The sequence below is a fragment of the Schistocerca gregaria genome, chromosome 5 (assembly GCF_023897955.1).
Source record: "Schistocerca gregaria isolate iqSchGreg1 chromosome 5, iqSchGreg1.2, whole genome shotgun sequence".
Lineage (NCBI taxonomy): Eukaryota > Metazoa > Arthropoda > Insecta > Orthoptera > Acrididae > Schistocerca > Schistocerca gregaria.
The window spans coordinates 120,839,896-120,866,889 of record NC_064924.1 but is presented as its reverse complement, the minus strand read 5'-3'; the positions used below and the strand labels follow the sequence as shown (position 1 = coordinate 120,866,889).

General features: G+C 43.5%; 1 protein-coding gene across 3 annotated transcripts in view; it reads right to left on the bottom strand.

Annotated features, from left to right (window-relative positions):
• The window catches only part of LOC126272144 (cytochrome P450 6k1-like), a 225,778-nt gene that overhangs the window by 10,223 nt on the left and 188,561 nt on the right, over positions 1-26,994 (bottom strand). For 2 of the 3 annotated variants that reach the window (XM_049974761.1, XM_049974760.1), the window contains exons 4-7: positions 23,357-23,619; positions 19,480-19,679; positions 17,129-17,350; positions 13,413-13,664 (exon numbers count right to left, since the gene is read on the bottom strand). The exons of the other annotated variant lie outside the window; for it this stretch is intronic. In XM_049974761.1, the coding sequence (XP_049830718.1) occupies positions 13,413-13,664; positions 17,129-17,350; positions 19,480-19,679; positions 23,357-23,619 (937 nt within the window). The remainder of the gene's footprint in view (positions 1-13,412; positions 13,665-17,128; positions 17,351-19,479; positions 19,680-23,356; positions 23,620-26,994) is intronic. 3 annotated transcript variants of the gene reach the window in all.

Genomic DNA, 26,994 nt, shown 5'->3' with positions numbered 1-26,994 from the left:
TAGTAGCCCACTTCTTGCAGTGGCTTAACCAGGATGTAAAGAAATATTTTGCTGAGTAAACATTTCCTAGAGTGGATGTACCTATGTAAATATTATGAGAATTTGTAAATGTGTTAATATGTAAGACATTTCACTGTGTACGTAGTAGTCATAAGACAACTTTATTTTCTGCATGTGCATAACTAGTTCTTAAGTAAACCTTTTTCTGAACAACTAACTTTCACATTAGTGGATGTAAAGTCATTTCATTAATATTATGTAGAGAAAAGTAACAAGGAACATGTTTTGATATAACCGTATAAAATTTTCATGGATGCAATTATTAAATTTCATTTGTTCTCCAATTCTAAGTAAAGAAAGCAAGGCAGAAGCCATACAGATGACAAAGTTTTTCTATGAGTAGATTTTAAGTTATGTACAGGTGCAATGATTTGTAGTATAAACAGCAAGCAACACAAACAGCAAGGTACTGTGGGTCGTGTTTTTAAATGCAAGTAATAAAAATACTAAGGGTTTAGTCCGATAGTAGGGAAACGGCAACATTGTGCCATAAGCAGATTTGTATTCTGCACTAATTCTCACGATTAATTTGTTTGTGTGAGGTAAAGACAGTCAGTGATGTCCTTATTTCCAGTAGTAATGACTAAACTCGCATTACATACTGAAAAAAAAAAACACTGTAAAGCTGGGCTTCACTACCGTAAACAGCCACACTATGGAATTAATGTCGCGAAGAACTTACGAGAAAAAAGTTAGAAACTTTACAGAACATAAACGCTTTGTAAATCATACAGTTAGTACCCACAACAGAGTACATAAGCTGTAGTATTTTTGTTTGAGCACATTTCTAAGGAACATGACACGTACTGACAGGGTCTCAGCAATAAGTTGTCGATGGCAAACAAAACTGTCAGTGGTGAAGTAGTGAACGTAAATTTCCATTTCACGGGAGGACTCTTTATACAAGAGCAAAGAGAAATATGTCTTATCAAGAGACGTTATATGAGTGATGCTACAAATGCTCCACGTGAAATAAATAGAAACAGGTGAAATAAATATTAACACTTTGCACTAATATCGAATTAGGTGGCACTTTTAATGGCAAGTGAACTTAATTTGTGTAGTCACCAAGATGACAGCATTGAAGCGATGTGATGATCCGCTGTAGTGAAACGGAGTGAAGTGTTGTTGCTTTAAAATGAAACTCAGATAATGTGCATCGCGCAATAAACTGTGGAACAGACTGTAGCGCTGGAACTTTGTGAATATGACGCTACGTGTGATTATTACACGCCGACGCTACGCTAAGCGCTAAAGAAACGACAACTTTGATAAACACTTTGCAAACATGTGTAATCTACGGTATTCTGAGGACACTGATGAATGTGCGAAAACCGAAAATAACATGAACGCGTTTGTGCAGTAACGGTGTTGATGTCAACTGACAATAAGGAGCACGAACAAAAAGCATACATTAGACCTTCTGCATCACAACGCTAACATGTATACTACGTAACCCACAGCTGTCACCAAACAAATTGATGAAAATTAGTGTTGCAAATGATTACAACTACGTACTAATCAAAATTCTTTTCAGGGAATGTGTGTTAAAAATTGTATTACTGGTCTCAATCTACGAATGTGTCATGTATTCCCTGTATTTTGAGCTGACTGGATCCCGTCGCGCGCAACCGGTCCAGAACTCCGTAATATTTTTGCTCCATCGCAGATCGTCGTGGCTCGCACGTATTCAGTTTTTGTCAACATCGCGTGCACGCCGTCGCGACCGCTCCACACAACAGCAACAGCGAATGCTGCAGCACGACTGACTTCGCCTACGATGCGTTGCCTTTGCAACCATCGAACAAGAATGAATAATGCTCAATGGAGAGATTATTGTAAACTGTTTCAAAAACCACACATATTTCTGTATCAAAATCCCGTACGATAATTCCCAAGTGTTTAATATGAACATTTCAAAACTCAGACTCAAATCACAGGACAAATAACTTTTAAAAATGCATATTCCTACCTTGATGTTTTTTTATAACGGTGTAATTTGTTCATTCTGATTAATTGTACTAAATGATCTGATTTTGCCAATGTGTAATATTTTTAAAATTTATGAGAAAAAATTGCATGCGAAAAAAGGAACTGGATGCCAATGGCTTTCCTGTCGTTTCACCAGGTTCCAGCAGGATTGCAACCGAATGGGAAGGCAAATTACATTCCTGGCAAACCTAAAACAGGCTCCAGCTCAAACGAATTAAGTGATAAAAAAGGACTATCTAAAGACTAAAAGTTAATGAAGCGATGAAAATTTTTAAAACTTTTCACAAAGGCTTGACAAACATTTAGAAATTTTAGAGTGCTGAGTAATCTTTCCCCAAGTGTTAGCGGATTTCGAGACTGAGTGTTTTCGCGTAGTAGTGCTGATATCATTTTATCGTTGACAATAGTCACTACGATTATAATGAAATTAATATCTCTGTAATTATATTATGTATATAATTTAAGCGAACAAGAACTAGCAACTTTTTTGTTCTCGCTCTTCCTGGTTAGCCATTGTCTGAAACGGTCATAAGATATATTGCTTGGTCTATGTTCCATAGAGATTTTGATATTTTTTCTCATTTTGCATAGTAATAACTATATAAGTTCATTGTGTTTGTTATTATCATTAATCATATCTTTTTCCTCGGCTTTTCTCATCAATTTGATAATTAAATGTGGCTTAGTTTGTGTGGGGATGTCTGTTACTGAATGATCGCGTATTAACGGCACCAATCAGTGTAATACGTTTGGTTTGCTTTCAGAATAGAACCTGCATCTAAAATTTCACTTTTCACGAAGCGAAGTCCGATAGCTTTTTGGCGTAAATCACGTCCCAAAATTATACTCGCCAATAGACAACCCGGTAGCGGAGCCCAACTAAAAAATATGGTGGTAATTAAATCCAATTTCAACATAAAAGGATATTTTTCCAAGTTTTTTCAAGTACGTAATTTTCTTACTTTATTGACTACTCATTTAGCGAAATATAATTTTAATTTGATTCAGACTTGCACTTGAATTCAATTATGTTTAAAGCCAGAATAATATAAAATCAAATAATAATTAAAAAATAAAATAAATAATAATTTAAAATCACCATTAAAGATCGTACGTGTTATCTATCACCTTGCCGTTTTGCTGCGAAGCGCGGTGCTGTGCGCTGGTTTTGTACCTTACGCCCATCTTGTCTTTGATGTAGCCGTACAATGATTTCCTCACCGCGTTAGTCAAAAAGCTGGTTATCCTAATCGGCAATGCGCACCTCCAGATAGTTCAGTCTCTAAACTGTCACTGGAAGGTAGGCGTATATAGCGTTAGTATGAGTCTCAACAATCTTATACACAGTTCCAAATGATGGGAAGAATCCGTAAACTGAATGAACCAATCCATCGTTGATATATGAGTTTGTTGCAATGTTACACTCAACACGGGTTGTACTGACAGGAAGAAAATTCTCTGTCTAAACAGATCTGTAAAATTTTCTGGGACCGTCTTCAAAACCTGTCCCTTTGTGAAACGCAGTAGTGGGTGTACTGAACCTTTCTGCTTAAAGTCAGTCAATGCATTGTCCGTCTTTATATCAGATTTTAGTATACTGATGTTTGAACGGAGCTCAATCCCAGCTCCAGACTGTTTTAAAACTTTGTTAAAATCGTCAATGTCGTATGCACTAGGTTCAGTTTCCACGATTTCGTTTTTACAATTAATTTCCAGCTGCAGTTTATGATTAGCCTCTGTGGTATTTAAGATGGTGCTGTATGCCTCCAGTCCAGTCAGCGCGATCTTCCAATCTCCAATGCTTAAATCAGTTGGATGGAAGTAATTCGCAAGTAATACAGACGATTGTTCTTTTGTAGTCCTAGTGTGCGACACTGCATCTAAACATCGACTTGTGAATGGATGCTTAATATCCGTCCTTATATATCATTCGTAAACGTCAGGAGGAACATGGTGCCTCGATGACCAAGCGGGTATGTATTAAAGTCTTGATAGCGTCGAAAATTGACCACATGTCTTCTGCCTACGAAGTAGCGTTGTAATTCTTCTGTGGGTTGCAGGTTGCCGAATGAGTCGAAATTGTAGACGTTATTTGTTTTTCTTTTTTTAACATATGCTACCTAGTGAGTTCCATGTTCTCATGCTATATCCAGATTCACAATTCCACTTTCTCCTGGTTGCCACAGTCTTCGGTAACGTATTCCGCATAAGTACACCTCGAAATCTCGGAACATTGAATTTCTTCTTAACGAACTTACGCAGACCTCTGTTTGTAAGCGCCCTGTCTGGTAGGACTGCTACGGGTCTTTCTTTTGCTTATGAAGAGACCTATTACTTTACAGCATACACCTTTTCCGATGGCTGCTGCCTTCATCATGTGCTTTTATCTTCGTGTCTCCTGCAGTTGCTCCTGAGAGTTTTGTGCATTCTTGACTGTCCTGGCAATAGCCTCTGCACCCCCAGCCAGTAATCTCACAGCTGAGACACCGGCTAGGGCAGAGATGAGGAAGGGAATAATTCCACCCGACGTCTTGGGTATTGGTAGAACCCCGGGTGGTTTAATCGACCTTTTTCTTCTCGCTCCTTCCTGTTTCAGGAGCTTTTAGCAGCATACAACGTTGTCCGGATACAGTTTTTCATACACCCTTTGTTTGTCATCTTCTTCCTTAGCGCCCTACGAGCAACCCTCATAACTTGGCTGAACTCCTTTATACCCAAACCCAAGCGAACTTATTCAGGCATAGTTTTTTCAACTGTAAATGCTTCAATGCTTTGACCTATACCAATATCCCTTCTTGTACGTATTTCCTTACGTATATCAACTAAAATTCGGTCGGCGGCGTGACGATATTTATTTGCTGGATATGCGATGTTCCACACACGCTTCTGCGAGCATATTTATCACCTTATCACCACGTGCCAATCGCTTTGGAAGTTTTGCTCCACGTGCACAGTAGTTATATCCAGGAATGTGTAATTCGACTCGTAGTTTGTAGAGAATACCGCCTCCTCCTCTAATACGTCTTCTATTACGCACGTTATGCTACTGCGGTGGTTGTGGCCTGCACACTGCACATCGTCAACGGCAGCCCAACTGTTCTGCGATTCGGGAAAACCGCGCCATTTAACTAACGCTCTATTCCCTTGACGTCCTATGGCCCTCTCTACAAGATACACATGTTGTTCCGAGCTCTTCTGTAACTCTTGTGTCGAAACGCATCCTGCAGTTTCAGTACCGCTGCTACCCTTTAACAGGTAGGTTTTAAGACTCGTCCTCTGCACTTTGGAAACTGTGAATATATCAATTGACCAGTTTGGCATTACAACTTCTCACATGCTGTCTTGTGTTTTGAAATACGCACTGAATCACCTACATTAAATTGCTGTTTGCGCGGCTCTAACATTTTAATACGATTGTATACTGTATCTAGACGTCCATTATCACAAAAAGCGATTGGTCTCATTTTTACTGTGGTATGTTTGGTTAGATTATACTGTGCAATTATTTGCAGTAGGATATGGGTCCATTTGTGTGAGCCACAAAAACTGAATTGCATCCACATCTGGGTTTTCACTGTTCTGTTGAGACGTTCCACGATACTCGCCTTCAGGTGGGTGGACATCGAGTAGTGATGTATTCCATACCGCTCCATCACAGTCTTGAAGCATCTATTGTAAAACTCGCAGCAGTGATCTGTTTGAAAGTTGTTTTGGCTTTCACGGGTAATGTCCAGACATATTTAGAATACCTATCAATGACCATTAAACTGTATCTGAATCCATTACTCACACGTATGTGTACTCTCATGTCGAGAAGATCCGGCTGCCAGAGCTCGTCCAAACATTTAGTCATAACATATTTTTTGCGGGCTAATTTGTGCAGTTCTCGAACTACAGTCCCCATAATTATTCGACTATATTTATCAGCCGGTCGCGGTGGTCTCGCGGTTCTAGGCGCGCAGTCCGGAACCGTGCGACAGCTACGGTCGGAGGTTCGAATCCTGCCTCGGGCATGGATGTGTGTGATGTCCTTAGGTTGGTTAGGTTTAAGTAGTTCTAAGTTCTAGGGGACTAATGACCACAGCAGTTGAGTCCCACAGTGCTCAGAGCCATTTTTTTGATACTTATCTCTCTAAGCTCAGAAATTAATGAAACAATTTCGTTCGAATGAGCTGTATTGCCAGCGGCATGAGCAGTCATAGTTGGTCTGTTAGCTCACTGAGGTCGTCGTAAAATATATTGTGCCGATGTCGATAGATCACTCTTTTTTGCTGAATGCCAATACCATCACCATTGCTGTTTTTGCACCATCCAACACAGGCTTTCTAATATATTTATATTTCACGTTGCTTCGGCTTTTTGTATTTTTATGCAGATCAGTCAAAACCAATATTTCACGATACCTTACCAGATCTTTATTAAATAATTTACAGTTCTTGTGGGTCTTAAGGAAAATAAGGTTCAGTAGACCGGGAGTTCTTTAAAACTGTTTACCACCGATCTGTATTGTTTTTCCATTTGAAGTTATAGGCGGTGTGCCCAACATACCGCATATGGTTTCTTATCATTAACAACGAATCTTTTGCCCATCCTAGCGTCACTGTGACTGTTCATGAAATCGGCAATAGCGCCATCGTCGTCGTTGGCGGAATTTCGCTGATAGTTCCCCGAGAGATTCAGTAACTGCTTTAAATGTTTCTCACAGTGTCTGTTCCTGCTTCAAATGCCCTAACCTCAGCAACCACAACTTCTCGCAAATGGCTTTCCGTGCATTGATGACTTTATGCTTAGTCGATATCTCGGTGTATACTAACCGGACTTCTGTGCAGTATGAGATTTTACTTATCGGTTCTTCTTCTTCTTATGCTGCTCCCCCTTCTCTGTAACAGCTATTTCCCCTTTAGTTAAGCTGTTTACTTGTTCTAGAATGCGTTAAAAATGTGCGTATGTGTGCGAAATCATATGTGACTTAATTGCTAAGGTCATCAGTCCCTAAGCTTAAACACTACTTAACCTAAATTATCCTAAGGACGAACACACACACCCATGCCCGAGGGAGGACTCGAACCTCCGCCGGGACCAGCCACACAGCCCATGACTAAAGAGCCTTAGAGCACTCGGCTAATGCCGCGCATTAACCCGATCATTCAGTGTGTTGTTCAGTCTCAGAAAATACGTCTCTGGTTCCTTGCGCGCGCCTCCAACTTTACGTTCCAAAGCTTGAATTTTCGTATAAGCGAATGTTTCATCTATGGACATCTATCCTGACATGTGTGCAAATTTGTCCATGGTGAAGCGTATACTGATTTACTCACCTTTTAGCATATATACGAGGGTTGGAGCTTTAATAGTGGCAACTATATACACTCCTGGAAATGGAAAAAAGAACACACTGACACCGGTGTGTCAGACCCACCATACTTGCTCCGGACACTGCGAGAGGGCTGTACAAGCAATGATCACACGCACGGCACAGCGGACACACCAGGAACCGCGGTGTTGGCCGTCGAATGGCGCTAGCTGCGCAGCATTTGTGCAGCGCCGCCGTCAGTGTCAGCCAGTTTGCCGTGGCATACGGAGCTCCATCGCAGTCTTTAACACTGGTAGCATGCCGCGACAGTGTGGACGTGAACCGTATGTGCAGTTGACGGACTTTGGGCGAGGGCGTATAGTGGTCATGCGGGAGGCCAGGTGGACGTACCGCCGAATTGCTCAACACGTGGGGCGTGACGTCTCCACAGTACATCGATGTTGTCGCCAGTGGTCGGCGGAAGGTGCACGTGCCCATCGACCTAGGACCGGACCGCAGCGACGCACGGATGCACGCCAAGACCGTAGGATCCTACGCAGTGCCGTAGGGGACCGCACCGCCACTTCCCAGCAAATTAGGGACACTGTTGCTCCTGGGGTATCGGTGAGGACCATTCGCAACCGTCTCCATGAAGCTGGGCTACGGTCCCGCACACCGTTAGGCCGTCTTCCTCTCACGCCCCAACATCGTGCAGCCCGCCTCCAGTGGTGTCGCGACAGGCGTGAATGGAGGGACGAATGGAGACGTGTCGTCTTCAGCGATGAGAGTCGCTTCTGCCTTGGTGCTAATGATGGTCGTATGCGTGTTTGGCGCCGTGCAGGTGAGCGCCACAATCAGGACTGCATACGACCGAGGCACACAGGGCCAACACCCGGCATCATGGTGTGGGGAGCGATCTCCTACACTGGCCGTACACCTCTGGTGATCGTCGAGGGGACACTGAATAGTGCACGGTACATCCAAACCGTCATCGAACCCATCGTTCTACCATTCCTAGACCGGCAAGGGAACTTGCTGTTCCAACAGGACAATGCACGTCCGCATGTCTGCCGTGCCACCCAACGTGCTCCAGAAGGTGTAAGTCAACTAGCCTGGCCAGCAAGATCTCCGGATCTGTCCCCAATTGAGCATGTTTGGGCCTAGATGAAGCGTCGTCTCACGCGGTCTGCACGTCCAGCACGAACGCTGGTCCAACTGAGGCGCCAGGTGGAAATGGCATGGCAAGCCGTTCCACAGGACTACATCCAGCATCTCTACGATCGTCTCCATGGGAGAATAGCAGCCTTCATTGCTGCGAAAGGTGGATATACACTGTACTAGTGCCGACATTGTGCATGCTCTGTTGCCTGTGTCTATGTGCCTGTGGTTCTGACAGTGTGATCATGTGGTGTATCTGACCCCAGGAATGTGTCAATAAAGTTTCTGCTTCCTGGGACAATGAATTCACGGTGTTCTTATTTCAATTTCCAGGAGTGTATTTACAGCTCGTACAAAATAGTACGTGTTTCAAAGTTTTGATGACCTTCAAATTAGTCACCAGCATTGTTATAACCCGTTTCCAGCGATTTGGAAGTCGTAGGATGCTCTTAGCTGAGACAGTTCTGTTGACAGCTCGAGCGGCGCGGTATACTGCCCGACGAATTTGTAGCAGTGCTGAAGCGAATACCGTGAAATGTTTCCTTCAGTTTAGAAATCGAGTAGAACTCACGATGGCTTAAGTCAGGGGAGGGGAGTGGTATAGCACTTAGCAGCCCCATCAGTCAAACAAATCAGTAACTGCTTGCACCGTACGTGCTTGAGCATTGTCCTGAAAAAATGATGCTCAGGTCCTGCAAAAAGTGCCATCACTTCTGTCTCTACGCTGTTCATTTTTGGAACTGATGTGCTCACCTCTTTTTGCACGTAAAGAGGTGAGTACATCGGTATACCTGCCGTCATTCAGTTTCTTGGTTTATCAATAACGAACGAGAAATATATACTATGAGTGATTCCAGCAATCTGCATCCAGTACACTTCCATTCGCCTTTTTGTTGTAATAGTGTTACAAATTGTTTTGTTCGACAAAACCGGCAGTCTTTCCTGAACGTCTGAGGCCTTAGGCACTCAGGTACGGTAAATAGCTGCAGCATGACACCTAGGCTATAGGTCCATGTGGCATGGAGGTGCCGGCCGCTGTAGCCGAGAGGTTCTAGGCGCTTCAGTCCGGAACCGCACTGCTGCTACTGTCACAGTTTCGAATCCTGCCTCGGGAATGTATGTTTGTGATGTCCTTAGGTTAGTTACGTTTACGTAGTTCTAAGTTTAGGGGACTGATGACATCAGATATTAAGTCGCATTGTGCTCAGACCCATTTGGACCATTTTTGGCATGGATGTCGACTGTACTAACTATGGAAGACACGTGTTGCCTGCAGATGATCAAACAAATTGGCTTTCGTTGCCGTTTAAAACCTCGACACTCAAAGGAAACAGTCGACTGTCGAGGCAGGATCTACCTTCTAGAGCCAACCTAACTGTATACATCTTCACGTCTTTGGGGAAGTTGCTGAAAGCCGTCAGACTGCAAAAAACGGAGGTCTCCTAAAGGCTGAAGCGCGTTTCTTGTGTGTTCTCACGCGTACCCCATTCAGGTTCCCATAAGGGCACACATTTAACGGAGAACGCCGAATTCACGAAGATTACTAACATCTTACTGAAATAGAAAACAATCAGAAAAAAAAACTGCAAAGCATCTCCATATGTACGAATCGTAGTCATTAAGTGTTCAGTATTCTGATAATCATGCAGGAAATTCAAATGTATGTGTGTTGTTTCCAGCTGCAGAGGCTTTTCGTGCCTTAAATACCCTAATGAGTCTTAATTACTTAATTTCCTCCGTCCTTAAGGAGTGTGGTATCACGGACCTCTTCCTGAACAAGTATATGGTTGCCTAATGTGACCATTCAGCTATGAACCACAAATATTTTAATTTTGACACGTCTGTTTCAGCTGGGGCTTCCAGTACAGCCATAGATATCTTAGATTGTACGTTTACGAGAAGGAAGTGGTAGATCAGGATATATCTTTAGGCACAAACGTTTGTCTTTCCAGATTGCTGACATTCTTGTGGCTTTCACCAGGGTTATTTGGTAAGCGTGATAGCGCTACGGAGATGTTTCGCAAAATCAAGTGGCAGACTCTGCAAGAGAGGCGCTCTGCATCGCTGTGTAGCTTGCTGTCCTGGTTTCGAGAGGGTGTGTTTCTGGACGATGTATCGAATATATTGCTTCCCCTTACTTATACCTCCCGAGGAGATGACGAATGTAAAATTAGAGAGATTCGAGCGCGAACGGAGGCTTTCAGGCAGTTCTTCCCGCGAACCATGACAGTAACACCTAAAGCGCCCTTCGCCACACACCGTTGGGTGTCTTGCGGAGTATAAATGTAGATGTAGATGTAGATGTAGATTGATATGCACCTACTTTGAAGTTACCCTCATGTTAAATGGGCTAATTCTTTTTTTATTCCAACTTCCGATTTCAAAGTGAAAGTCAAAACTGTTTCATTTGCAGCATTTAGCTACAACTTCCGGCTACTTGTCTACATAGCCGCCGTACCGCCCTTTGTCGTAGTGTCGTACTGAATTTTCAATATCGTCGTCATAGCAGACAGCTGCCTGCGATTTCCGGAAGTTCCCTATGCTGACCTGTAGCTCGTTGTCTGTGCGGAAAGGCTATCCTCATAGCTAGAGGTTCATGTGAGCGAAGAGATGAAAATCAGTCCAGGCTGTACGGTGAGTAGTCGAACACCTCCATCGAAAACGCTGCAGGAGCGTCTCTGTTGCACGTGCAGTATGCGGCTGAGAATTGTCGTGAAGAAGGAAACGTTGTTTGAGCGGCACGAAATGAAGCAAAACCCTTCATCAGGACTTCACGCTCGGCGGGAGACACTATTTTCTCGCTACCTTTACGCGCTCACTCTGCGCTTAGCTCTCAGACGTGCAGCATAATGCGGCAGGACGAGCGTAGTACAGGCACTGTGCAGCACATTTGTGCAAAAATTCCACTAACTTCCACTGTGGTTTAAATTTCATGATTTATCGGATGCTGAAAATAATTCCTCTCGTAGATCTAGCTGGCTGAGGTAGTGTCACGTAGTATAAGCGCAATGTCTCCCGGAGGTGTCTGACTTTTTTTTCTGGTTTGCATACATACTAGGTAACAGCCGAACTTATTACAGAACGAAAAGTTGAAATTATTTGTTGCCTTACTCTTTTCTTGTTTACTTCATCAAATGAACATAGTACAGTCGCTATTAATCTTGCTTTTACTGCCGATTCAGATACTGAACACACCAACCTAAATGATGTAGCCAGAAAAGATCAGTTCACCAGTATATCAACCATAATCAAACTTCGCGATAATATATGATATATAGTATTCAGTAGATGACACTACGGTCTGCTACCATTTTCGAGACAAAAATAAATTTTTAGCATCGTAGCACAACGCTTAAAATTTTTACCTTGCTTCACGCATGCCAGAAGGTCGGTACGCACTCCTCGCTTGGTATGCAAGTGTTGAGGAATGTTTAGCACTGGCGACCAGCTAAAAAGTGAGATAGTTGGGGAAGCGGCGGTCATTGCACTGCTCTGCACATTGAGTGTAGCTACGTCACCTGACATTTTCATAAATGTATTGTCCAAGTGACAATATGATCTGTTTCGTATGCACTGGAGTCTGGTGGAACACTGAACTCTAAAAAATTGTACCTCTGAGTTATAGCTTGTCTCAATTTTGTCGTATTTCTATCAGAGACATCTAAATATCGCGGTAGTGACATGAAATTGTTCATGATGTATATTAATGGTCTTGCAGGAAGTATTAACAATAATATCAGACTTTTCATATACGATACAATTACCCATAATGAAGTAATCTCTGAAAAAGTTGCACACGTATTCTTCGCAAGATTTTCAAGTGGTACAATGACTGGTTGGTAGCTTGCTTTAAATTTTCAGAAATGTAAAATTATTCACATCAGAAAACGAAAAGAAAATAGTATCCTATGTCCACAATATCAGTAAGTCATAGATGGAATTGGTCACTTTATACCACTGTACGGGTGTAAGAATTTTTAGGAATATGAAATGGAATAATGACAGAGGCTCAATCATAGGTAAAGCAGAAGGCAGACTGTGGCCCATTGGAAGAAATTTGGAAATTTGTGGTAAGGTCTTATGGGAACAAACTGCTGAGATCATCAGTCCCTAAGCCTAGACATTATTTAATGTAACGTAAGGTAACTTTCGCTAAGGACAACACACACACTCATGCCCAAGGCAGGACTCGAACCTCCGACGGAGGTCTTTGGTAGAAAGCAATCTGTCTACAAAAGAGATTTCTTACTAATCACCGTAGAATATTAATAAAGTGTTTGCGACCTGTAACAAGTAGGTGTAGAATATTATAGCGAACATATGCCAAGAAGGACAGCGTGAATAGCAAATAGCTTGTTTCACCCATGAAAGAGTGAGTTGCAGACGGTGAAAGAACTGAACTGCGGAGCGCCTAAAGACACAGGCAAACTATACCATGAAGGATCACTCGTTAAGTTTCAAAAAACAACTTTAAGTGATCAGTCTCGGAAAAAAACACAATTACCTACAAACTGCTCCTGTAGGATTCATGTAGGATTAGACTAATTTACATCGCGCTGAGAGACGTGTAAGCAGACTTTCTTACCTCGTTCTGTATGTGGACGAAACAGGGAAAAGCTCTATAAACTGGTACAGAGTACCGTCTGCCATGCACTTCAAGAGGTTTGCAGAGTATGGATGAAGATGGAAGGGTAGCTCAGAAAACGGTGTGTATAGCAATGAAAGTTTTACTGAGACAGTCCACATGTAGTATATCGCATCTCTTCTATGACCATGGAGGGAACGACATTAGAAAACACTTCAATACAGGACGGACAATACGAAAATTTGTAAAAAGTGGTCACTCTGGCAATTTGTGCTACCATGAGGTGACAATTAACGTAACGCAGGCATCATCCAACAATGTACTCACCTATGCAAATGCGTGGTCCCTCCCCGAAAGGCAGGAAGACATAGGGATGGCGTCTAGCTTTGGCCTCTTCGGAGAACCTCTCAGGGTCGAAGCGGTCGGGGTCAGGGAAATGCGTGGGGTCGTGGTGGAGGCCCAGCACAGACAGCACGACTGCAGTACCCTTCTCCAGAACGACGTCGCTGTCTGGAATCTTGTAGTCTTGGTTGCACTCTCTGTTCAGAACTGGTGCTGGTGGGTATTTCCTGAGAGACTCTGGAACGGAAACGGAAGAAAAAACAAAAATATATTGAAAGCGAGACATGTGCTGATATGAAATGAGAAAGTGGTGGGGAACTGTATCAGGGCGGTACTCGAGTCGACTACTTACGATTTGAGTACCACCGGCCTGTGCGTCCACAGAAATATCCGAGAGCTCTAGCCTTAAAATTCAGTATCGCGTTGGCGAGAGAGACTTACGAATTCCTCCCAATTGTTGGTGGCAGCCACTGCCTGTTTTTGTCATCGAGTATGAGGGGCTTCAATAAGTAATGCAACAATTTTTTTTCTGAAATCAGGTTGGTTTTGATCAGTATTCCAATACACTATATTATTCCGCACACTTCTCGCTACGAATCCTTAAATTTCAACATAATCTCCGTTCAGTGCGACGGCATTACTCGACCGTACTGGGAGCGCTTGTATAGCCGCTTGGTACCTCTGTAATAGTCGACGTCAGGGAGAAAGTTTTGCTGCATCAGTAACTTCCCCATCGTCCATCTACTGCATCAGTGCGTGCGTCCTTCATTGGGAGTCAGAAGGTGCGAGATCCGGGCTATAGGGTGGATGAGGGAGGACGGTCCAATGATGATTTGAGCTCTCGTCTGTGCAGACTTGTGTGAGGCCTTGCGTTGTCTTGGAGAAGGAAAAGTTCGTTTCCATTTTTGCGGCGACGGCGCGCTGAAGTCGTTTCTTCAGTTTCCTAATGGTAGCACACTACACTTGAGAGTTGATCGTTACGCCATGGCGAGACACAGGTGGAAACGGCCAGCACGTTACTTCTACAATCGCAGATGGAGTAAAAAATGCACAACAGTTCTACTTAACTAGTCTTGACGCAGTTGACAGCTTTTCCTGTGGAGAGGAATAAGATGTGCCGTACCTGTACATGATGTAATTTGAAAACGATGGTGGAGAGGATCAATGAAATTTCCATTTGTTTAGTTCTCTGGATCTTTAATGTACATTAACATTTCCTTCTGAAGTACGCTGTGATACCATGAAGTTAATAAAGTAGAATTACCGCAGCTTCCGTGCCTTTCTGTTCTAACCCAGCCAAATTTTACGACAAAAATTTCGTTTGAATGCGGGAACTGTACATAGAAAATAATTCTTTGTAGGTAGAGGGGAAGGTAATGTAGTACATTGTAGTAGTGTTTTATGCACGCCCATAGAAATATAATTGAGAACAGGACTACATACAATAATTTACAACCTTCTTCCTCTTTCCTGTTAAACGTAAATTTTTGAAAATTTTGTCGGTACTCTAATTGTTACGGCTACGGGAGCGGTGCGAATCTATGAATAGAAGTAGGGTACAAGTATCTGTCCGCAAGAGTCTCTATACTAACGAATTGGTACGCAAGTTACTGTCATTTTAAGCAATATTTCGGCACCTTCTTTAGCTGATTTTCTTAAATGGCACGAACACAGTTTAATTCAAAACCAAATTTGAAAATTTCCTTATCTGACTTTCTTGGATTGGTCGAGTACAGTCTGAATCATAATCAAAAATTTCGTTGCAAAATTAGGCAGTAAATTCGAAAATTTGCAAGGTTACTGAAATCAGTTTCTGTTGTTTCTCTTAATCCGTTTAATTTGGGACCATGATGCTCCCTCAATCAAGAACAAAGGTGAAACCCTACTTCAAGCATTTCAATTGGAGTTAAAGTTCAGTCTCCGAGGACTTCTATGTTCGCAGGATTTTAATTAGTGATATTTCTTCCTTCTAAATCTACATCTACATCTACATGACTACTCTGCAATTCACATTTAAGTGCTTGGCAGAGGGTTCATCGAACCACAATCATACTATCTCTCTACCACTCCGCTCCCGAACAGCGCGCGGGAAAAACGAACACCTAAACCTTTCTGTTCGAGCTCTGATTTCTCTTATTTTATTTTTATGATCATTCCTACCTATGTAGGGTGGGCTCAACAAAATATTTTCGCATTCGGAACAGAAAGTTGGTGACCGAAATTTCGTAAATAGATCTCGCCGCAACGAAAAACGTCTTTGCTTTAATAACTTCCATCCCAAGTCGCGTATCATATCTGCCACACTCTTTCCCCTATTACGTGATAATACAAAACGAGCTGCCCTTTTTTGCACCCTTTCGATGTCCTCCGTAAATCCCACCTGGTAAGGATCCCACACCGCGCAGCAATATTCTAACACAGGACGAACGAGTGTAGTGTAAGCTGTCTCTTTAGTGGACTTGTTGCATCTTCTAAGTGTCCTGCCAATGAAACGCAATCTTTGGCTAGCCTTCCCCACAATATTATCTATGTGGTCTTTCCAACTGAAGTTGTTCGTAATTTTAACACCCAGGTACTTAGTACAATTCTCAAGGCTGTCAAATCAACTATTTATCGAGTAATCGAATTCCAACGGATTTCTTTTGGAACTCATGTGGATCACCTCACACTTTTCGTTATTTAGCGTCAACTGCCACCTGCCACACCATACAGCAATCTTTTCTAGATCGCTTTGCAACTGATACTGGTCTTCGGATGACCCTACTAGACAGTAAATTACAGCATCATCTGCGAACAACCTAAGAGAACTGCTCAGATTGTCACCCAGGTCATTTATATAGATCAGGAACAGTAGAGGTCCCAGGACGCTTCCCTGGGGAACACCTGATATCACTTCAGTTTTACTCGATGATTTGCCATCTATCACTACGACCTTCCTGACAGGAAATCACGAATCCAGCCGCACAACTGAGACGATATCCCATAGGCCCGCAGCTTGATTAGAAGTCGCTTGTGAGGAACGGAGTCAAAAGCTTTCCGGAAATCTAGAAATACTGAATCAACTTGAGATCCCCTGTCGATAGCGGCCATTACTTCGTGCGAATAAAGAGCTAGCTGCATTGCACAAGAACGATGTTTTCTGAAACCATGCTGATTACGTATCAATAGATCGTTCCCTTCGAGGTGATTCATAATGATTGAATACAGTATGTACTCCAAAAATCTACTGCAAACCGACGTCAATGATATAGGTCTGTAGTTCGATGGATTACTCCTACTACCCTTCTTAAACTCTGGTGCGATCTGCGCAATTTTCCAATCTGTAGGTACAGATCTATCGGTGAGCGAGCGGTTGTATATGGTTGCTATGTAGGGAGCTATTATATCAGCGTAATCTGAAAGGAACCTAATCGGTATACAATCTGGACCTGAAGACTTGCCCGTATCAAGCGATTTGAGTTGCTTCGCAACTCGTAAGGTATCTACTTCTAAGAAACTCTTGCTAACAGCTGTTCGTGTTTCAAATTCTGGAATATTCCTTCTTCTTATAAGTGTGTGGGTGAACCCATTGACTCCTCTAACGTGAATGATGACAGTCCATGATGTGGAAGGCACGCACAGTAAGCGGAAACCTGACATAAGAGGTTCTGCCTTTAATGTGATTAAAAGTGGAGCTGAAACTGAAGGCTGATTTTCCTTACCGGATACAACCTTTTCGAGGTAAGTCATTTTGCCGATGGTGTCGTAGGAAATTTCACCGCCGTTTTCCTCGAGCGCGGCGACGATTTCATCGTGCAGCTTGCTCTGTACGTCGGGGTTGAGCGCCAGTTCGTGAAGCGTGAAGCTCGTCGCTGTTGAAGAAGTCTCGAAGCCTGCAGCGAAGAAGGCGAACGCCTGCGCTGCCATGTCTTCCATCGACAATTCTATAGAAATATAAAAAGAATATTAAGTTTGAAAAGAGTTAAACGCTAAATTTGTCGAAGACTGTATATCAAAACAGCGGGGAATGTATTTGGAGTCTGAAACTGTACTCTTCAACATATTTAGTTAACTAAATCAGACATGCTACTGCTGCTAGCGAGGTAGTAAACGTATCAAGTGTCTCATTATTTGGCATTAGTCTCTTTAAACTTCCACAATTTCTTTAAAATCTGTGTTCAACCATAAAGAATGAGGTAGTCATTTGGCATTGTTGGCAGCGAGACACTAAGTGGTAGGTTCTGCTGACTGATTGTAAAAGGTTTTCTTTCTCTACATCTAGATACATACTCTGTAAGCTATCTATGGTGCAGGGCGGAGGGTTTTTTCACCAATGTTTGTCTTTTCCTTTAGTGTTCCACTCGCAAACTGAGCGATGGAAACGACTATATATATGCCTCCGTAAGAGGTCTCACTTTACTCATTTCTTCTTTTAGGGTCGTGTGCAAAAGATCTGTTGGTGGCAGTAGAATCGTTCTGCAGTCTGTCACAAATTCCGATTCCTTAAATTTCCTCATAGTGTTCTGCAAAAAGAGCGTTATTCTTCCCTTCAAGGATTCCTATTTTATTTCTCAGGGCTGTTCCGTAATACTTCCGTGTTCGTTGAACTTACTGGTAACAAAAATAAGAGCCACTCTCTGAACAGCTTAGACTTCTTTTAATCCAGTCTGGTGGTGATCCCAAACCTGCTAGCAGTACTCAAGAAGGCGTCGCGCTAATACTCTGTATGTGGTTTTCTATAGAGGACGACCCACACTTTTCTAGAAATCTCCCAATAAATCGAAGTCTACCATTCGCCTTCCCTACTGCCTTCCTTATTTGCTCGTTCCATTTCATATCGATTTTCAACACGCAGTCGTATTCAAGCCATCATACCATTTATGTAAGTAGAGAGCAAGGGTGATACTATCACAATAAGAACATTACGTGACACGGTCCACATTTATAACTAAAAGACAGTGCTTTGAGCAGGGTAGACAGATAGGCGAGCGGCGCCATGGTAGAATGCTGTGATAGTGCCTCGCAAAACAACAAGGGGTGCACGCGCCCTCCACGAAAAACACGACCACACATAACATCACAACCTCCGAATTTTACTGTTGGCAGTACACATGCTGGCAGATGACGTTTACCGAGAATTCACCATACGCACGTCCTGCCATCGGATCGCCACATTGGGTTTCATGATTCGTCATTCCACACAACATTTTTTCCACTCTTCAATCATCCTATGTTTACGCTCCTTTCACCAAACGACGCGTCGTTTGGCATTTACCGGCGTGATGTGTGGCTTATGAGCAGCCGCTCGATCATGAAATCCAGGTATTCTCACCTCCCGCCTAACTGTCATAGTACTTGCAGTGGATCCTGATGCAGTTTGGAATTTCTGTGTGGTGGTCTGGATAGATGTCTGCCTATAACACATTACGACCCTATTCAACTATCAGTGGTCTCTGTCAGTCAAGAGACAAGGTCAGCCTGTACGCTTTTCTGCTGTGCGGGTCCTTTCACGTTTCCACTTCACTGTCACATTGGAAACAGTGGACCTAGGGATGTTTAGGAACGTGGAAATCTCACGTACAGACGTATGACACAAGCGACACCCAATCACCTGACCACGAGTTTCGCGGAATGCGAACTCTCATGTAACAAAGTCGTTGTACTGTCAGTAAGAGACCTGCTACCCAGATAGCTACGCACGTTACAGCGTCGATACCAGGATAAAGAGGTGCTGCGGCCTCTGATCGATTTCGCCTGGCGGATTAGTGACGAGAGTTGGTGAGTCATGGAGCCTGGATCTGGTTTTTGGGCCCTTTCCCACATTCATCTAGGTGAATAACGGGCTTCAGATGAATAACACTACAAACAGACAGTTGAAGCGCAAATATTTCGTCCTGGAGGGGCAATGGGCTGGTGACAGGAGGGACATATGGCAACCACTCCAAATCCGTAAATACATATACCGTCCCAACACTGATCGGGACAAAAGCACAAAAAAAGAACGCCCTCATGAAGGGAGGGCACTGGGTGTAGATAAACACTAACGGGGAAAAGAAGAAAAAGAGGAACTTACTGTCGGTGGTGCCGGCTCCTTTCTGCTGCCCATTCTCCACTGCCTCTCCTTTGTCATGGTCTACGTATCCCTTGTTTTTGAGCTGAATGAGGAGGTCCATGAAGTCTTTCCTTGTAAAGTTGTTCTTCTCCCTGTAAGCGACAGTGTCTGCAACCATCTGCTGGAAATATTTGCTGATATTCGTCACTCCTCCCTTGACCCTAGAAATGAAATGTGACATTAATTTATTACGAAAGCAACTATTCTGACATCAATTCCCCTTTTCCACTGTGGGAGGAGATTACTTATCTAACATATCCCACATTTTATGCACACTGGCCAGTGCAAGAGACACGTTATCTCGTTTGTGCAGATTAGCAAGGAACGAGAAAAGACTGTGATCCATCCCCAGTACAGAGGCAGGAAGAACGATGTGTGCTGGCACATGGCTGCTAGCAAGCCTCTGTCAATTTGTTCCATAGTGTGGGTTCAAGAAAAGTCTAATCACCAGATGGGCACAATAGAAGCAGATTTCTGTTGAAATTTCTGTTTTCAAGTAATGTCTATAACAGTAAACAAACGTTGGCTAAGTCTTTTCATGGACGGTTATGGTAACGTCATGTGCCATTTTTGTTTCCTTTAGCGATCTCTTAATACATTTCTGGCCATCAGAAAGGCAACACCAGGAAGAAAGGCAAACGTACTCGGAGGAATACATGATTAAGTTTGTACGTACTCTGTGTGTACAGGATGAGAAATTTGGTGCACGAGACTAGTGCCTTTGCTAGGGACAATGGCTCTAACTGAGTCAGACATTGAGTCGAACTGATCTAGCGTGACAGATAGAGGTACATCTGTCCCTGGGTCTGTCATTTCTTCAGCTTCAATTTAGTGCCGGATTTCATCAGTTTTAGGGGCAAGTGGAGTACCATTCTCTCTGAAACTCATGACCAGATGTTCCCAGTGGGTGAGAGATCTAGAGAACATATCGTCCAGCGCAACACTCGAACACCCTCTATATCGATGTACACTACTGGCCATTAAAATTGCTACACCAAGAAGAAGTGCAGATGATAAACGGGTATTCATTGAACAAATATATTATACTAGAACTGACGTGTGATTACATTTTCACGCAATTTGGGTGCATAGATCCTGAGAACAACCACCTCTGGCCGTAATAACGGCCTTGATACGACTGAGCATTGAGTCAACAGAGCTTGGATGGCATGTACAGGTACAGCTGCCCATGCAGCTTCAACACGATACCACAGTTCATCAAGAGTAGTGACTGGCGTATTGTGATGAGCACGTTGCTCGGCCACCATTGACCAGACGTTTTCAGTTGTTGAGAGACCTGGAGAATGTGCTGGCCAGGGCAGCAGTCGAACATTTTCTGTATCCAGAAAGGTCCGTACAGGACCAGCAACATGCGATCGTGCTTTATCCTGATGAAATGTAGGGTTTCGCAGGGATCGAATGAAGGGTAGAGCCACGGGTCGTAACACATCTCAAGTATAACGTCCACTGTTCAAAGTGCCGTCAAAGTGCACAAGAGGTGACCGAGACGTGTAGCCAATGACACCCCATACCAACACGCCTGGTGATACGCCACTATGGCGATGACGAATACACGCTTCCAATGTGCGGTCACCGTGATGTCGCCACGCATGGATGCGACCATCATGATGCTGCAAGCAGAACGTGGATTCATCCAAATAAATGACGTTTGGCCATTCGTGCACTCAGGTTCGTCGTTGAGTACACCATCGCAGGCGTTCCTGTCTGTGATGCAGCGTCAGGGTAGCCGCAGCCATGGTCTCCGACCTGATAGTCCATGCTACAGCAAACATCGTCGAACTGTTCGTGCAGTTGGTTGTTGTCTTGCAAAAGTCCCCATCTGTTGTCTCAGGGATCGAGACGTGGCTGCATGATCCGTTACAGCCATGCGGATAAGATGCCTGTCATCTCGACTGCTAGTGATACGAGGCCGTTGGGATCGAGCACGGCGTTCCGTATTACCCTCCTGAACCCACCGATTCCATATTCTGCTAACAGTCATTGGATCTCGACCAACGCGAGCAGCAACGTTGCGATACGATAAACCGCAATGCAATATGCCACAATCTGACCTTTATCAAGGTCGGAAACGTGATGGTACGCATTTCTCCTCCTTACACGAGGCATCACAACAACGTTTCACCAGGCAACGCCGGCCAACTGCTGTTTGTGTATGAGACATCGGTTGGAAACTTTCCTCACGTCAGCACGTTGTAGGTGTCGCCACCAGCGCTAACCTTGTTTGAATGTTCTGAAAACCTAATCATTTGCATATCACAGCACCTTCTACCTGTCGCTTAAATTTCGTGGCCAGTAGTACAGGTCAGTAGAGCACAGGCAACATACATTCTTGCCATATCCTGCTGTAAGATAAATACACAGAGAACTTGGAGGTAAGGCACAGTGAAGCGCATATTTAATATGTCAGGAATATAATGCCTGCCGTCCAAATTGCTCGGTGTGCAAACCAGAGGAACCAACTTCACCACATACTGACAAGTGTATGGTGATGGTAAATGCATTGTACCATCTTTCACTCTCCTCACAGCCCGTGCACATCGATCAGTCCGTCGTGGCGCTGTAAACAGACAAGGAGATTCTGTCTGGAAAGACGACACGTTGGCAATCCTGCGTCCAGTGTTGCCCCAGGGAGCCTCACTGCCAGTGCCCACCCTGTCTCCACTGCCACCTCATGGGAAGTCACAACAGCGGTGACTGTGTGACATTACCTGCTGCACCTGTGGGTATCTGAGGCGACAAAAGCTATAGGGTATCTCTTAATATCGTGTCGGATAGCCTTTTGCCCGGCATAGTGCAGTAACTCGACATGGCATGTAAGGTACTACTCTTGGGAAGACCCCTGCAAAATTACTGATCCATATTGCCTCTATAGCCGTCCATAACTGCGTGGGTGTTGCCAGTGAATGATTTTGTGCACGAACTGCCCTCCCGATTATGTCTATAGGTAGCCCTAACATTCGCACGAATTGTCCAGAACGTTCTTCAAACCAATCACGAACAATTGAGGCGTGGTGACATGGCACATTGTCATCCATAAAAACTTGTCATTGCTTGGTAACATGAAATCCGTGAATGGCTGCAAATGGTCTCCAACGCGGAAACGGACTCATTTCACCCTCTTGCTATGTTCAGTGAGTGCGTGATGTTAACAACAAAGTATAGAACAGATGTACTAATTGCTTCATACAAATATAGATTTCTAGATTTTAATGTTCCACAGGCTGAGTTATCCCTAAACTCTTTTTGACTATATAACTTTCGACTTGGCTGTTCGTAAAACTTCAAACTGACCGGCTTACTCTTGGCAATGTTCTTGAATGTTTGGATCATTATCGCGAAAACACCCCATAGGCTGAGGTACACAGTGAAGTAATTCAAGGCCATAAGAATTCATTTTTTCGAGAAAGACAGAATATCCACGATAAGTGCATAGAAGTATTGAGAGTCCATGAAGAGATCGTGGAATTGAGATAAGTTCAAAAGATTACTTTTGAGGCCCTGAGAAATGTGTTCAACAGCAAGGCATTGGGGACTTGCCTTGTTTGTGGTATGCAGGGTGTTTTGAATCACATTAAAGCTCTGAAAGAGGACTATTAGGATTGAACGCTCTACTGACGAAGAAGACAAAGACAAAGCGCAAGCTTGGATGGGGAAACGATTCAGAGTTTCTTTCTAAAGGAAACGTCCTGACGCCTGCTCTAAGGGATGTGGGGAAACCACAGAAAAGCTAAATCTGCATAGACTCTTACCCATTGATCCTTGACGCTCCTCACATCGAACTGATTTCTCTGGTGGAACGGAGCGTTGCAGCTCTCACCTTAAATACTCCATTAGTGTTGGGCTCACAAAGCTCAGAACGAAAGCGTTGCTTGATTGCCAGGTGGGTTCAAAGAACTTGCGCCCCCACTGTCGGAACTCGTGCTCCGGGTTCCGCTGGCAGTTGCACTCCTGACCGAAGGCGACGGATGAGATGACGTCAGTGGTGAACCGTGCTATTAGCTCGCGCACCTCCATCGACTCCCCGCGGTCCACCATCTCTCCAATCACGTCCGCCATCTCTTGCCCGCAGTCCTGGATCGTCTGTCACAGACACAGATACACTTCGTCAGAGTCCATAATAGAGAAGAATGCTTCAGCAAACTTGCAGGTTTTTGTGACTTTTTATAAGAAAGAATTTAATTCGTTATTCTTAAAGGTACGAAATCGACAGAACTGACAGTTATTTTTGTAGTATCCCTGAAGAATATTATAGGATCAGTACTGTTACCAGTATACAGAATGATCTTGCTAAGTGGGGACAAACTGCAGAACACAATCCCTGGGAATATAAGGGAAAAAAAAGTAATGTGGGTATAAAGCTGGAAATGGATTCTGATGGAGGTATAGGCACTTGAAGGTGGTATCTGAGAGTGACCACAGTATCAGCACACAGGCACGTGGCCCATCAGCAGCAGCATGGGGTAAGCCAGACGGCCATGTAGAACATTCTGAATGGCAACTGGCGCTATCTGTAACACTTATAATGGGTACAAGTGGTACTACCCACAGCCTTTCCTCTGCAACATGGTTTTGTTGCTGATTCGTTGCACAGGCCACCATAGTTCTGTAACCTCTGTGATCCATCTCTCCCCAACTGAGATCGTCTGGAGCATTACAGGCAGGGCTCTCCAACCATACCAGGATTTTGACTATCTAATGAGCCAATTGGACAAAATTTGGCACAGTATCCATCAGGAGGACACCCAACAACTCTGTAAACCAAGGCGAACAACTCCTTGGATGAGAGCCAGAGGTGGACCAATGCTTTATTGAATTACTCAGTTTCTGAAGCCCTGTCTTTTGAATAAATCCTCCAGTTTTTCTGAAATTATAATCGACTGTTTGTCTCTATATATGCATCACACCTACCAATTTCCACCCTATTTGAATAATTCCCTCATGGTGCATCGTTTAGGTATACACATATATATGCATATGTGTATGTGGATACACATAAATACATACATTTAAATACATTTATATGTGCATACACCTCCCAAAATGGAAATAAAAAACATGCGTGCAATTTAAGAGTCAAACTGATAAAGAGCTAAATAGGTAGCTAGATGCCCGCTGGAGTATAGCAGGCGACAGTTATAACCATAAAATACAAATTCAGACTACCTGTAGGGCAGTTGTTATTCATTTGCTTATTTTATAGAGCCAGCAGCAGTTCGTTTCACACCAGTCAGGATTCTACACTCGGCTGCCACATAAATGTGGCGCATCAGGTTATGTATGTAGCTCTTCCTGTGTTTTTTTTTAGCAATGTTGGGATGGAAAAGACGTCTTCATGCTGTGTTGTGTGTGGATGCAGGTCGGGCTGGCCATAGTGGGTGAACAGCTGAAGGCGCTTTTGGCTAAGGTCACCAATCTTCAACCTGCTGTCTCGAATGTAGCGGAGGCGGAGCATATGGCACATCACATGGGACACCTTAAGCGCCGTTTGTCTAGACCATGGGCTCTGCCATTGAGAAACCTTCCAATGGATCGAATAGGGCGATCTGCTATCACTGAAGGGTGATTGATGGGTTGCAATGCATTCACATTGGTTGAAGTGGAGGGTCAAAGCAGGGTCTGACCAGCCACAAGGGATCAAGGGTTTGTCAGTAATTGGGAGCTCCAACATTAGTTGCATTATGAAGACTCTTAGGTAAATAGAATTTAAGGTCAGAAACAAAGCCAGTGTGCGCTCGATACATCTGTCATGGGGCCTCACCTGATATGCATACAAAATCCTGCCTGTTGCTGTCAAGTGCACAGGATGCATCATGTCCAACTTGTGGCTCACTTCACCACCATTGATGCCAGCTGCTTGGATTCTAAGACCATTCTCAGTTTATATTGGGAGCTGGCGGAAGCCGTGAAGGCTGCTGGCTTCACACGCAGTCTTCAAGCAGAGCTAGCAATTTGCAGCAGTGGTCTCAGAGCTGGTCGAGGTCCTTTGTTTTGGCACGGATTGGAGGGTCTCAACCAGAGGCTTTGTTGACTCTGTGAGGGTCTTGGCTGCAGTAGGCCCGTCTTCATTAGTCAAGGGTGTACTACCTAGAGGAAGGAGCTACTCCAGTAACAGAGTACTTGTGGAACGCACATGTGGGATTTTTAAGCTAGTGGTGAGTTAAGGCACTCTGATGAACACTTGCCACTCGACACACAGATAGCGAAATGTAACCAGGTTTAGAGTAAAGATGCGCAATTGTCAAAATTTTATCAGTAAATTGTCGAAGTGTTCATGGAAAGTACTACAGTTTACTGACTTCCAGGATATATGTGGCCCACAGATTATTCTCAGGAATGATATCTGGCTAACACCCAAGGAAAAAAGCTCTGAAATTTTTAACAAGTCATGAAACGTACATCGAAAAGACATATTAGATGGATAGGAGGACGAGTGTTCATTGCAATGGACAAAAACAATGTCCCTAATAACATCGAAACTGTCTTGAGCAGCTAGTTCGACAGCTTACACCATGTAGATGCAAATAGACCTGACCTTACCGACAGTGCCAACATACAGACTGGTAATAATAACACTTATGTCATCATAGTGACCATGGTTAGTAATGTTAATAAATCAGTGAAGGAGGCTAGGAGAGTATTTTGCTGAAAGGAGCAGATAAGCAGTTGCTAGCATCTGGCGTAGACAATGAATGGAGACAATCTAGAACTAATATCATGAAAATAGAGGAGGAATTACTGGCAAAGTTTAAACGATTTAGCAAGTTGCACTCTCGAGAAATACGTGCCGAGTAAGTGGATTAAAGACGAAAAAGTCCCAATATGGTTTAACAGCACTTTTGGGAAATGCTTAGGAAGCAAAGACTGTTGCACTCTCGGTTCAAAACAGAATGAGCGAATGACAACAGGCAATAGTTTATAGAGATTTATGCATGCATAAAAAGACCGATGCACAAAGCATATGACAACCACTACAGTTGTTATACCTCAGCAAAGGATTTTGCCAAAAACCCAAGAAAATTCTAGTCTTAAGTAAGAGCACTAAGCTGATCAAAGACTTCTGTCCAGTTACTCGTTTATCAATCTTGTGTGACAGCAGAAGGCACAAAAGGACAGAAATCGTTCACTCAGGAAGATCATAGAAACATACCGTCGTTTGATAATCGAACAGACTCCCATGTGGAGGACACAAAACTAGATATTTCTAGCGTAGGGAAAGAACTGAAAGCTACAATCCCAATTACATTTTAAAAAATTGCTCTATGAGATTGGCCCTTTACTTAGCTTGCATTTATCACGAATCTCTTGCCCAGCGCAAAATCCCAATCGACTGGAAAAAATAGCAGACGTCTCCTGCTTAGAAAAAGGGTAGAGTAACTGACCTGCAAAATTATGGGTCAATATCCTTAACATCAATTCGCTGCAACATTCTTGAACGTATTCTTAGTTCGAATACAA